The sequence below is a fragment of the Chenopodium album genome, chromosome 21 (genome assembly GCF_948465745.1).
Source record: "Chenopodium album chromosome 21, dcCheAlbu1.1, whole genome shotgun sequence".
Classification (NCBI taxonomy): Eukaryota; Viridiplantae; Streptophyta; class Magnoliopsida; order Caryophyllales; family Amaranthaceae; genus Chenopodium; species Chenopodium album.
In genome coordinates, this window is record NC_137854.1 from 3,047,729 (window position 1) to 3,060,989 (window position 13,261).

The 13,261-nt window shown below is 35.1% G+C and overlaps 2 protein-coding genes across 3 annotated transcripts; one reads left to right on the forward strand and one right to left on the reverse strand.

Annotated features, from left to right (window-relative positions):
- Positions 1-365: 365 nt before the first annotated feature.
- On the forward strand, positions 366-4,302 carry LOC145601552 (uncharacterized). 2 transcript variants are annotated; one of them, XM_081657590.1, is made up of 2 exons: positions 366-2,275; positions 2,381-4,302. In XM_081657590.1, the coding sequence occupies exons 1-2, from the start codon at positions 1,222-1,224 to the stop codon at positions 3,964-3,966; spliced, it is 2,640 nt and encodes an 879-aa protein (XP_081513716.1). In that variant the 5' UTR covers positions 366-1,221; the 3' UTR covers positions 3,967-4,302. The 2 variants fall into 2 exon arrangements, with proteins under 2 accessions (XP_081513716.1, XP_081513715.1); XM_081657589.1 differs by having other exon boundaries at positions 366-4,302.
- Positions 4,303-6,336: 2,034 nt separating this feature from the next.
- LOC145602135 (uncharacterized) lies at positions 6,337-9,718 on the reverse strand. Its single transcript, XM_081658302.1, has 5 exons — positions 9,351-9,718; positions 8,055-8,559; positions 7,596-7,797; positions 7,106-7,531; positions 6,337-6,881 (listed from the first exon to the last, which is right to left on the reverse strand). The coding sequence occupies exons 1-5, from the start codon at positions 9,565-9,567 to the stop codon at positions 6,447-6,449; spliced, it is 1,785 nt and encodes a 594-aa protein (XP_081514428.1). The 5' UTR covers positions 9,568-9,718; the 3' UTR covers positions 6,337-6,446.
- Between the last annotated feature and the right edge of the window lie 3,543 nt (positions 9,719-13,261).

Here is a 13,261-nt window from a genome sequence, read left to right on the forward strand (position 1 = left end):
TATGTATAAATCATTAATATTGATCGGACTAGATTATATAAATAACGTAAAAAATCAATATGGAAAACAGAGGGGGTACAAATGTACAATATTGTACTGTATGTATTACCCGAGTTTGTCAGTTACAACGATAAATAATTAAAAAAAACAGTAGTCCGTAATAATCTGAGATTTAGATTAACCGGATGCGTAACAGTCCATCAACGTCAAACTAGGAGAGAGAGTGAGAGACAGAGAGGTCAAACAATTAAACAAAAACAATAATTATAATAATTTAAATAATTAAAATTAAAAGGAAAATCAGTGAGTAGAAAATTAAAAAAGGAAGTTAGGTAAAACTTAAAAGTCATTGAATGAAACCCCACTTTCACCTCCTCTGCTCTTTGTTGACCTCAAACCTTCCTTATTTTTTTCCCTTTCTTCTTCTTCTTCTTCCTCTCACTCTCTCTTCCAACTTCCCCCAGATTTTCAATTTTTATAACCCTAATTTATATACAAACAACAAATCCTAGCTAATTTAATTTTTATTTATTTTCCATGAAGTTCTTCACTTAAAAAGTCAAAATGGGGAGTTCACTTTTTTCTTCCCAGTTTCTCTATTAAATTTCCCATGTTAGGGTTTCTGTGTTCTTCTTTTTTCTGTCATTTTGGGATCTCGGTTTTTGAATTTAGACTCTTTTGAGTAGTGGGTTTAGTTTAATTTAGCTTAATTTTATTTATTTATTTATTTTTCTTTTGTGTTTTATTTTTTTTTCTCCAAAAGTCAAATGCAAACACCCTTTTTTTTAGGGCCAAGATTGGTGTTTGAATTTGCCCCCTTCAAATTGTTAGTGTTAATAATTTGAATTCTTAATTACTACCAATTTCTGGGTTTGATCTTATTTAGAGATCAATTGGGGAATCCTTCTGTAGTGGTCCAATTTAGACTTTCCTTTTTATTTTATTTTTAATCAATTTTTGAATTATCTGGGCCTTTAATTCACCTTTGAATCTCTAAGATTCTCTGTGTTTTTTGAATGCTTTGCTAAAGCAGACTCTTTGATTTTGGAGAAAGCAATTTGGGTGGTTGATTCCCTCTTTGTAAGTTTGAATTTGAACTAAGCTTTCCCCTTTTTTTTTTTTTCTGGGTTTGTGTTCTTTGTTACAAGTGGAGGAAGTTGAAACCAGTTTGGGCTAAATTAAAATTAAAATTTGGGGGTTAGGTTTTTGTTCATAGTTCTGATGCATCTCTCACTATGGAAGCCTATTTCTCATTGTGTTCATTTGATAATTGATAAGAAGGGTAGAAGAAAAGATGGGTCTGAATTTGGGGAAGATAGTAAGAAAAACCCTTCAATATTGAGGAAATTGCAGGAGAGCAAGCTCAGAGAAGCTCTTGAAGAAGCATCTGAAGATGGGTCTTTACTGAAATCCACCTTAGACACTGATGCTGAGGCTAATTCCAACAAAGATGAGGGCCTCGGCCGGTCGAGATCCCTTGCAAGGCTTCAAGCTCTCAAGGAATTCCTCAGAGCTACTGCGTTGGCTGCGGAGCGTACATTCGAATCCGAAGACTCGATTCCTGCTCTTAATGAGGCGTTTTCCAAGTTCCTTACAATGTATCCCAAGTATCAGTCTTCTGAGAGGATTGATCAGCTGAGATTAGATGAGTATGGGCACCTCACTGGGCCAGCTGCTAAGGTATGTCTTGATTACTGTGGATTTGGGCTGTTTTCTCATCTTCAGACTCTTTATTATTGGGACACTTCAAGTTTTAGTTTGTCTGAGATGACTGCTAATTTGAGTAATCATGTCTTGTATGGTGGTGCTGAGAGAGGGACTGTTGAACATGATATTAAAACTAGAATTATGGATTATTTGAACATTCCTGAGAATGAATATGGGATTGTCTTTACTGTAAGTAGAGGTTCTGCTTTTAAATTGTTGGCTGAAGCATACCCTTTTCATACAAACAAGAAATTGTTAACCATGTTTGATCATGAGAGCCAATCTGTGAATTGGATGGCCCAAGCCGCGAAGGAGAAAGGGGCGAAAAGTTATAGTGCTTGGTTTAAGTGGCCTACTCTTAAACCGTGCTCTGCTGATCTTAGGAAGCAGATTTTGAATAAGAAGAAGAGGAAGAAGGATTCTGCAGTTGGCCTTTTTGCCTTTCCTGTTCAGTCCAGGGTGACGGGATCCAAGTACTCGTACCAATGGATGGCTCTGGCGCAACAAAACAATTGGCATGTTTTGCTAGATGCTGGTGCTTTGGGGCCGAAGGATATGGATTCACTAGGTTTGTCATTATTTCGTCCTGACTTCATAATCACATCATTTTACAGGGTGTTTGGGTTTGATCCCAGTGGGTTTGGATGTCTTCTCATCAAAAAATCTGTGCTAGGATGCCTACAAAACCAATCTGGAGTGACTGGAACTGGAATGGTGAAGATTACTCCGGTTTTTCCACAGTATCTGGGCGATTCGATGGATGGTCTTGATGGGCTTATTGGGGTTGAGGATGATGAAGTTGATGAGAATGGTGAATTCAAAGGTGACACCCAGAAGGGTTCCCAGATGCCTGCCTTTTCTGGTGCTTTTACTCATGCTCAGGTTAAGGATGTATTTGACACTGAGATGGAGCATGAAAACAGCTCTGACAGAGACGGTGCTAGCACGATCTTTGAAGAGACTGAGAGTATTTCTGTAGGGGAGGTGATGAAGAGTCCTATCTTTAGCGAGGATGAATCATCTGACAACTCATTCTGGATTGACTTAGGTCAAAGCCCCTTGAATTCCGAACATGCGGGACACCTTGAAAGACAGAGATCCACTCCTTCACCGCCTCTATGGTTTACTGGGAGGAAGGATGCAAAGAGGGTCCCCCCAAAGCCAGCAGCGAACAAGTCTAGGAGCCCAACATATGACGGGGGACATATGCTATCATTCGATGCTGCAGTTCAATCAGTTTCCCGAGGTGTCGATAATGTCCATGAGATCAATGAGGAGATACACACTGTTCATGAGATAGAGGAGGAGTATGAACATGAGATGGCAAACAACAAAGCATCCCTGCATTCTTCGTTAAATGGAGACCATTACAATGGTCATACTTCAACATCTCGTGGTATCACCTCTGAACTTTGTGCAGAGTCGAAAGAAAGTGCTATCAGAAGAGAAACAGAAGGTGAATTTAGGCTGTTGGGAAGGAGGGATGGCAATAAATTTGCTGGTGGCAGGGTTGTATGCTTTGAAGAAGATGATATTACTAGCAAAGGTAGGAGGGTATCTTTCAGTACAGAGGACAATCACAGAGGGCACTCTAGTCATACCTTGGAGGCAGGTGAGACATCTGCAAGAGACCTTGAAGACTATGACTATGCAAGTGATGGGGACTACGGTGATGACCCAGAATCTGATAGGAGAGAACCAGAGATAATTTGCCGGCATCTTGATCACATAAACATGTTGGGCCTCAATAAAACAACATCAAGATTACGATTCTTGATAAATTGGCTTGTCACCTCACTTTTGCAATTGAGATTCCCTGGTCCAGATGAAAAAAATGATGTGCCGTTAGTCCAAATATACGGCCCTAAAATTAAATATGAAAGAGGTGCAGCTGTTGCTTTCAATGTGAGAAACTGCAACCGGGGGCTAATAAATCCAGAGGTTGTCCAAAAGCTTGCTGAAGCACATGGCATTGGGCTTGGTGTTGGCATCCTTAGCCATATGAGAATCATGGATGGTCCCGGGAATTCAAATGGGGAATTGAACATTACAGATACAACATTGTGCAAGCCAATGGCAAATGGCCGTTTTGATGGGAAAAGCGGCTTCTTCAGGGTGGAGGTTGTGACAGCATCACTTAGCTTTCTGACTAACTTTGACGATGTGTACAAGCTGTGGGCTTTTGTTGCGAAGTTTCTTAATCCTGCCTTTACTAGAGAGATTGGACTTCCAACTGTTGAAGAAGAGTCAGAAACATGACATTGTGCCCCTCAAGCTCAAGCTACCTCTTTGTTCCATTCAAGCGCCAACAGATCATAGTGAAGATTTGGGATGTAATTTCATCCTGACATACTGAAGATTGTGAAGAATACATGCGGGCAGGATCATTTTCATATCTTCGGATTCCCCAACACCTTCGGTTACTTTCACTGCCCGTGGTAAATTTGTTTATTCATGTTTGCCCTCGGGCATTTTTTGTTTACAAATCTTCTGGGTGCTTGTTACTTTTGCTTGTCTTACTGCCCACCAGTGTTTTGGTATGTTCTCAAATGATTGGTTGCACAAAATGTTAACCATTTGGGTGTTATTCTTTTATCCCTGAAGTATGGTTCTCGAGTTTGTGTATAATATTTATGTCATTTTCATGCTAACCTTGATAGTTCAGTCATTTGACATCTTAAGGGAAAACAATACATTAAATTCGGGAGCTGGGTTCAGTGAAATTTGAGCATTGTCTTTTAAGATTCACATTTGCCTTATTCCTTTTTTTTTTGGTATGTTTAAATGCTGAATCACAGGATTTGATTTTTGCTGGTCAGTGATGTCTTTGATGTCAAAAGATGAACTGTATTATATTGTAGTCAATTTTTTTACAAGATTGTTGTTATTTTCAAATTTTCTTCTTTTTTTGAATTCTCTGTTAGATTAAATCTTTTGGTCATGAAATTAAATACTGTTAGTAGATGCTGTACTTGCTGAGATTATGAATCGTGATAGACATAATATACCTATTTCTGAGCTCATTCATTGTGCATCAAGCCTTCAATCTTTTTTCTGTTTGAGAACACTGAGTCCACTTGCAAGTTGAATCTGCATGTTTGAAGTTCAAAGTTGAGATGAACCGAAAATTGGTGTACTTTAGTTGTGTTTCACCAATGAACATGACAAGTGCCGTTGGTTAAACTCTTATTGAGGCTGGAACAGAGCTCTAGATTATAACAGTGCCTTATTTTTTGCTGCATGGTTTTCTGGCTGGTTTTTGGGTATTTAAAGCTTGTCACAATTCAAGCAAAGAATTGTTATGCCTGACTTGTGTAATAGAAGTGCCATACATTTTTTTGCTGTTATATTTCAAAAAGGAAAATAAACAATGCAATGTAGTATCTATAATTATTGCTGTAACACCTTAAATATATTACAGCAAGGGTTATATTGATGTCCCAGGACTATTTCCTTTATTATTTCTCTTTTTTCAGCTGGTGGCAGGTGTAATCAATTTGGTCACAGATTCTCAGATTGCTGTACTTTCTATAATGTTTTAATTTTCTTGTCTTGAAGCATTTTGTACAGGAGTTGAGAATTTGGAATCCTATTAGACTATTATGGAGTGAAGGGTATTCAGGGTATTTACTTTCAAGTAATATGATAAAAATCCAATGTAGATTTGATGGGGTTTACCCATTTCATATGTGATCTGTCTATGGATTGTTGTCACATAGTCTTAAAACTTGATGTATGGCTGTAGTTTTGTTGGTAAGAGTCTTAGTTCTTCTACGCCGAGCAATCTCTTTAGCTGCCAAAATCTCATTTTCTGTCGTCCTTGTTTGCTAGCCCTATGTGTTCATGCCTCTATGGTGGCCGTTGATAGCCCCGCTAACAGGCATTCAATAGTACGATTCATATCTCCTTCTCATCCCTTCATGTTCTCTTTCAATTACCATCCTCAATTTTGTAGTAGGGATAAGAACTAAGCGTGGTCTTGTTTGTGGAATAATAATGTAACAGCTACACATATAAGTTTTGTCTTTGTTTGGCTGTCCTCTACTCCAGCAGTCCTCCAACGGCTAGATTAAACTCTTTATTTTAGGGTGGGCACAGTATGCTGGATTCTCTCTGTGCCCCCCTGTTTTTTTTCCGGGAAATTCCGAAATTTCGACAATTACTTTTGATTACCCCTAAGAGTAGAGATGTCAAAATCTTACGTGATTGACACAATTTGACTTGAATATATCCAACTCAGATTTCGACTCACGTGGACACAAGCATGACTACCCGATATGACCTTATTGAGCCCTACCTGAGTATTTAAATTGACACCTTATCCTAAAAGTCTCTAAAGTCTATCAATGCCTTAGAGTTAAAATGCAACTGGTGTCTAGCTATAGTGAGTTTCGATTTCGGTCTCCTATGCACGCATAATTATGAATTTGCTCTCTTATGGACTCCTTCTTCCATTGATCAGCCTCTAGATTGAACTGTTTGCTCTTCTCTACCATATAATTTCAGTATTTAACATTAACTATGAGCCGAATAGAGATAAAAAATGAATAATACCATTGTTCTTATTGCTAATAAGTATAACTGACTACAAATTGCAAACCATGGTTTACATATTCTCTATCTATATCCTTCTATGTTTTTATTTTTGTTCAGACTACATTAAGTTAGATAAATTGTACAAATACACCAGGTAAATAGTTATAGATTTCCTCCATAAAAACAAGACTAAACACTTGTATCTAGATGCTGAAGGGTATATCAATGTCCAATTCCTCTGGAATCCAACCTTGCCTAGGGTTAACTGGTAACAGAGAAGCTATGAAGATGGCAGTCTCGAGGTACGAATCGTACTTGGCTGTTAGATTTTTATCATTAATATTTTTGCTTGTATCGGTATCTTTCACCACCTTAGCTCTTAGCTTCAAATCTTGCATGAAACTAGCTAATTTCACCTCATCTACAATGTTGTTTCTTGCATTATTAAGGATTTTGTCGAACGCCTTATTGTTGTAGGTCCAATCCCCATTTCTCCAGTTAAAATGGTATAATGTAAGAAATTGGTGTCCATAAGTTGCCACAAATTCCACTGCATCCAATACAAACTTAAATTCTTCTTTTGACATGTAATATGGGAAGCTAACTCTTGTCCATGCTGGTTTAACTCCCTCATAACCCTGTCAAGCAATAGATTTCATCAATTTTTCTTGTTTTAATATATGATTGACAATGATTTTGGAGCTCAATAATGTAACATACATTTGTTTGTTAGCCATTGTAATGGACAAGATTCTTAAAGGTTGTTCCTAGTTGTCGCGTTACCTTTGTGACGTAGTTGTATAGAGACTAATGATGGAAGGATGCATATACTAAGAAAGAATGTTCTAAATTGAGACTTTACCTGTTGGATTGATGCTCTTAAAGCCAAAGAGTAGTCTTTATCAACATTGAGCAAGTAGTGACCATATGGTCCTGCACAAGCACACCCTCCTCTAGCTTGGATACCAAACAAGTCATTTAGCAGTTTCGCGACAAAACGACCGTGCAGTGGCTTACGTTGTCCTGGGTCCTGCTTTTGAGTGGCTGGATATACAAGGAAGGATAAGATAGCCAGTCTCTTCACGCTAGTGTTTCCGAGAATTACAATGTTCTTGATGTTGCCTAGTTTGGCCACAGCTCTTGCCATATAGTTATGCTCTTGCTCTTCAATTGTTTTGACACCAATGTATTCTTTAACCCAGAATGCTAATGCTGCTCGAATCGTCTGGGTTATGGGAGGAGTCCCTGCATTTTCCCTTTCTTCAACATTGTTTGAGTACAAAGTGTCCTGTTTCATTCATCTAATTAGTCTGTAATTCTTCATATTGATTAAAATTGATTAATAATAATACCTGTTCACTGAAGCCATTGACATAGGAAACAGTTCCTCCTCCACAGGTTGAAGGTGTGGAAGAAGTGAGCAGATAAAGCTTCTTGCTCATAAGGAGGATTCCAGGGCTTCCTGCCCCACCAATAAACTTGTGTGGACTAACATAAACAGCATCATATCCATCTATTTCGCCCGCTTTCATGTTGATTTCGACATAAGGACCACTGTAAATAAGAAGAAAGCAACACATATTCGGTTAATATATACCACTGAAATTTACCACGGACAATACTTATGTCATGCATAGAATTGGTTATTATCGGACAAAGTTCCTAATAGGTGACGAGTCAATATATTATTATTGGGCTTTTATGCGCGTAAAATGCACATAAAAGCCCATCATACATCCTAAGATACAAGACACAACACTCTAAAGTTGAAAAAAATGTCACGTAACTAAGAGATGAGAATTGAGACGTACCTAGCAGCAAAATCAAAGCAAGCAAAAGCACCATATTGATGAAGCAACCTAGCAATGGCTCGAGTATCCGAGACAATGCCAGTGACATTGCTACAAGCAGAAAACGAACCCAACATAGGCCGGTTAGTAGACTCGTAATGCTCTAGCTTAACTCTTAGGGCTTCCATATCAATTGAGCCACCATCCTTTGTTAACGCGATTTCAACAACTTCTACAAGGCTGTTTCGCCAAGATAGGAGATTCGAGTGATGCTCGTAAGGCCCCAAGAAAACAACCCATCGCTCTCCTTTCCTTAGAGTCTCTAAAACTCTGCTCCTTAGAGTTGATGCAATAGCAACTCCCATAACTTCTTGAAGCCTTTTAATAGCAGCCGTAGTGCCTGAACCACAGAATAAAATGGCATCCTCTTCTCCACCACCTAAACATCTTTTGATATATCTTGCTGCTTCTTCCATTGTCTTTGTAGTTCGTTGCCCCACGTAGCTATCGGTCGTGTGAGTGTTTCCTAAACATTATTAGCACACACCAAATCAACAAACTACGTTTTCATGATAGAGTATAAAACATATGATTGAGATGATCCTTTAACATTTCATTTACAATGATATTTAGTAAGTTCATTAAGTAAAAAGTGTACTTGATCCATATCAAATTGTAGTAGTTACATATATATGAAGTATTTTTTTAGTATACTATACTATGATTATGTATTATTGTCAGGAGGCTCAGAGTTCAGACCATCATCAAACAAGTGTTTTTTCCCTAGTTTTTTTTATTCAACAGTGACATAACATCTTAAAATATTGTGAATTAAATTTTAAATGGATAATATTGAAAAAATTAAACTATTTAAAATGTCATGATTTATAAATTTTCCATAGACCCCGTACTGAAATTATCCAATCCAATTATAAACTACAATACGTAACTGTGAAATGTGTGATTATGTGCTCTTGTTAGAACGAAAATAGAGTTATAACGGAGTGAGTCATGTTTGACATTTTTTTTTAAAATACTTGTATTAATTTGGCGATATTGGTACTCCACAAAATAAAATATAACTAAAATGATGTGTACATTAGTACATATAATACTATAAAACAAAATGATGAGGATATCTAGTGTGAAATGGAGATTGGAATGAAGAAAGAACACGGAATACATCTTCCTAGCATAATGTCTACACAACTTATCAACAACCTCAATAGAGAAAGAAAAAGAGATAAATACTTGAAAATTAACGAACTAAAGTTGTAATCAAGCAAATAAGACGATAAATTAAAGATATAAAATTACCATAAAAAGGAAGAACATTAGTAACGATATAATCTTCAATAAAGTGAAGAGAACGGGCAGTTGCCGTAGTATCGGCATAGGTGATTCCACGTTTGCCAAACGGGGATTCGAATTCTGCACCACCACGACCACCACCACCGTCGCCTCCAATTATCTGTGATCTAACCCAACTCAGCTTATCACTCTTTTGTTTAGGGCAACCCTCCATTTTAATCATCTTCTTAATTACTTTCTTAGCTCGCTCTCCTATATGTCTAAGCTTTCTCGTTTAACTTGAAAAGATATTACTACAACGTACGTATATTTATAGTGTAATTAGTGCTACACTATTACTAAAATTTTTGCTAAGTATGGATTAATGTTGCACGGAAAAGAATATTTCAACAGAATGTTATTAAGAAATTAAAATTTTAGCGTAGGAAAAGCGTATATATAAGAAATTAAATAAAGTTTATACGAAATAGCGTAGGTGCCCGAATTTTCAAAGTCAAATAATTTGCATTTATTAATTTGATAATATTGTCATTTATTTATGATATAGTCTGTCTGCTAACGCAGCAGCCAGCCAGCCAATAGTGTTGGGCGATTATGCCTAGTCAGCTCATATACAAAGAATTAATTATATGTAGGCAGTAGGCTCCTCTTGTGGTGATTCATGAGTAGTGCAGCTCAATTATTATTATTACTTGGTATTACTTCTATTATTTAATGTATTATTCCCAACTTGATTTTTTAATAAGTAAGCTTATATTCTCTTACCAACTTGTACATTCATGTATCACTTTAAAATGCTACCAAAAAAAAAAAAACAATGTATTTTGTTAATTTGTTATGTATCTGAATATCGAATATTTGATATACTGTCAAAGGAAACAAAATGAACCGCGTTAAGAAAGCCCAAGCTTATACGCATTAAAAAATATCTATTATTGCCAACACTAATTTAGTATGTTACGAGGAGGATTGTAACATAATATATATGCATGAAACTTCAATTAGAATGAGTTTCGAGTGAATTTCCACAATAATAATCTTATCAAGACAAGCAAGCTAAAAATGACATTATAGCTAGATAAAAGTTTGTACTGTATTAGTTTTGAAAAGAAGCATATAAGGAGTTAAAAAAAAAAAAAAAAAGTGAACGATGAACAGATTTATTGTTTTATTTATTTAGTGTATAAATTTTTATGTTTTGATGTTAAGCAGTGGCGGAACCGGAAAAATTATATTAGGGAGGCCAAGTTTGATATTACTCCATAATTTTTTTCACAAAGGCCAAATTATTTTGGGTATAGAGGGCCAAGTTTGAAAATATTTTTTTTAATCTTTTTCTTATTACACTGCACAAAGAAGTTTCAAAGCTTTATGCTAAGAAAAATGAAAATTCATTTATAAATCTTATAGCCCATAAGCCCAATAAGTAAATTCTCTGGTGATTAATACATGTGGTCATGTGAAATGATTTGAGTTTAATTTGAGTAGTTAAATTAGCAATACAAGAAAGAAAAAAAATATACTAGAAAAAGTTAGTAGCAAGATTCGAACACCAATCTATAGTACTACCTCCGTTACAGGTTATGTGCAACGATTAGACATTTTCCCTCTCTGCTTTATGTCAAATTGTTGCACATAACCTGTAACGGAGGTAGTAATTGCAAGCTTCTCTTATCACCAAAAACCAACTGGGCTACAAAGAATAATTTATAATGATTTGCAAATTTGTATAAAAATTAAGCCAAGGGGGAGGCCATGGCCTACCCCAGCCCCCCCTTGGCTCCGCCCATGATGTTAAGGGAAAGATTAATTTGTCAATAATGTTTTGTACTTGGTATTAATTGAGAATTTATTTTGTCAATAATACATATGACAACAAAGAAAACAACTAATCCTAAATAGCAACATACAGGATATGAGGATAGCATAGTGATTTATTGAGCGCTCAGAATTAAATCGGCCATTGGGAATTCAAGAGGTAGAAGACAAGTGTTGCCCTAATTCCTCTTTCGTTCATGTTTGTATGTCCCAATCATAATCTTAAATTTGAGAATCAAACCTTCTTTAACAACCTTTCGTATGTAAGTGCAATTTCCCTAATTAATCTTTTTTGATAAGAACACATCCACCAACTTCCCTATTATTAAAATGAACTACAGTATTATTATAGGCAAAGGCAAGCATGTCCTACTACAATTTCACGTGACCCTTGTATGCAATTTAATGCACGTCTGCCGAAGACGAATTTGATGAATATCGTGAATATGCTGATATCAATTATTCATCCATACTGTTCTACAATTACTAATAACCGATACATATCTGATCTTCCGAATCTTCTCCATTTCCACATAAGCATGACTCTCTTCAATTCAAATTTATTGATATATATAATTATATATCCATTTCCACATAAGCATGACTATAGTTTTTAATAATGTACTCGTATTAAAAATAAAATAATATTATAAAACATGTTACATAGGTATTCAACTATTCATATACTTGTATATAACTATAAATCAATATAAAGTCATAAAATCAAATTTAATATTTAAGGTTTAATTAGTCCACTCGAATGTGTATTAAATTTATTCTGTGTTAATTATTTTGAGATAATGAATATATGATTTTAAGTTTCTAATCTACTTTCTGTATCATTGAAACAAATCGAAACTCAAATTATGACTATGATCCAATGTTTGTATATAGCAATGAAAATTATTGATCAATTAAAATTTTCAAAATTTGACTATCAAATTATCAATATAGAACCGAAAAGTAAATTATGAGGCGAAATAACGGATGGAGTAATGCGTACGGATATATACTCATTGATATGCCAACGAAAACGGTTGGCCAAAATTATGGCTAAAATCAAAAGGAGGTCACCGTTTAAGCGTTAATTTCATTTCCTCAACTACGCACCAACACCGCGGTCCATAGGCAATTAGGCACCACATACAGCACACAAGCATGATTAACTTTTTCATCTTTTCTCACATCATCGTTGACTTAATATAGCCTACTGTACTTGACAAGTTGACAGTTTTGAATAAGCTAGCTAAGAACTACGTACTCGTGTTAGATTTGATATCAATTTTCAATTTAAAATTTCATCTTAAAAAAAGCATATGAGTTGATATATTCATTCTCAATTTAATCCATCAAGAAATCGAACGAAGAAGAATGATTCAAAGAGATGATAGTTTGTATAACGATACTTATTTAGTGATCCGACAGTGATGTATATGGTTTTTCAAGGAAAAATGATGTATATCGTTTGGTACACAATATTTAGTATTTTGCAAATACGTGACATCCTTTATCTTATTATATACGGAGTAGTATGCAAAAATTATATTTGTATTATTATAAGATGTATTGACAAACGTCAAATAATGAAAAGTGTTGCTAATAAAAAGAAATAGAGCTGAGAGTGTACATTGTTGTATAACTCCTAGCTTCTATACATATACATATATATATATATATATATATATACATATATATATATATATATATATATATAAATAAATTATCATCATTATTATTTTTCCTTGGAAATAATTGGTGAAAATCTATTACATCTGTTTCAAATATTTTACGATTAGACATTTTCAACTCACATTATATGTCAAATCGTTGCAAATAATTTAAAATAGATGTAGTATGAATCAATAATTGACATTTTTTTAAAAATATTATTATTATTTATTATAGTATTTACTACGTATGCAAGAAATTCCCCTAAACATAAATATAAACGTAATACTTGTTTTAAATTTGTCATCAATACGACAATCATTTTCAAATTCCATCTTCAAAGAAAAAGTACGAGAATTAATTGATGCTTAATTTAAATCATCAAGAAACACGGTAAATGAATTATTCAAAATTAAAAAATGTAGTACTCG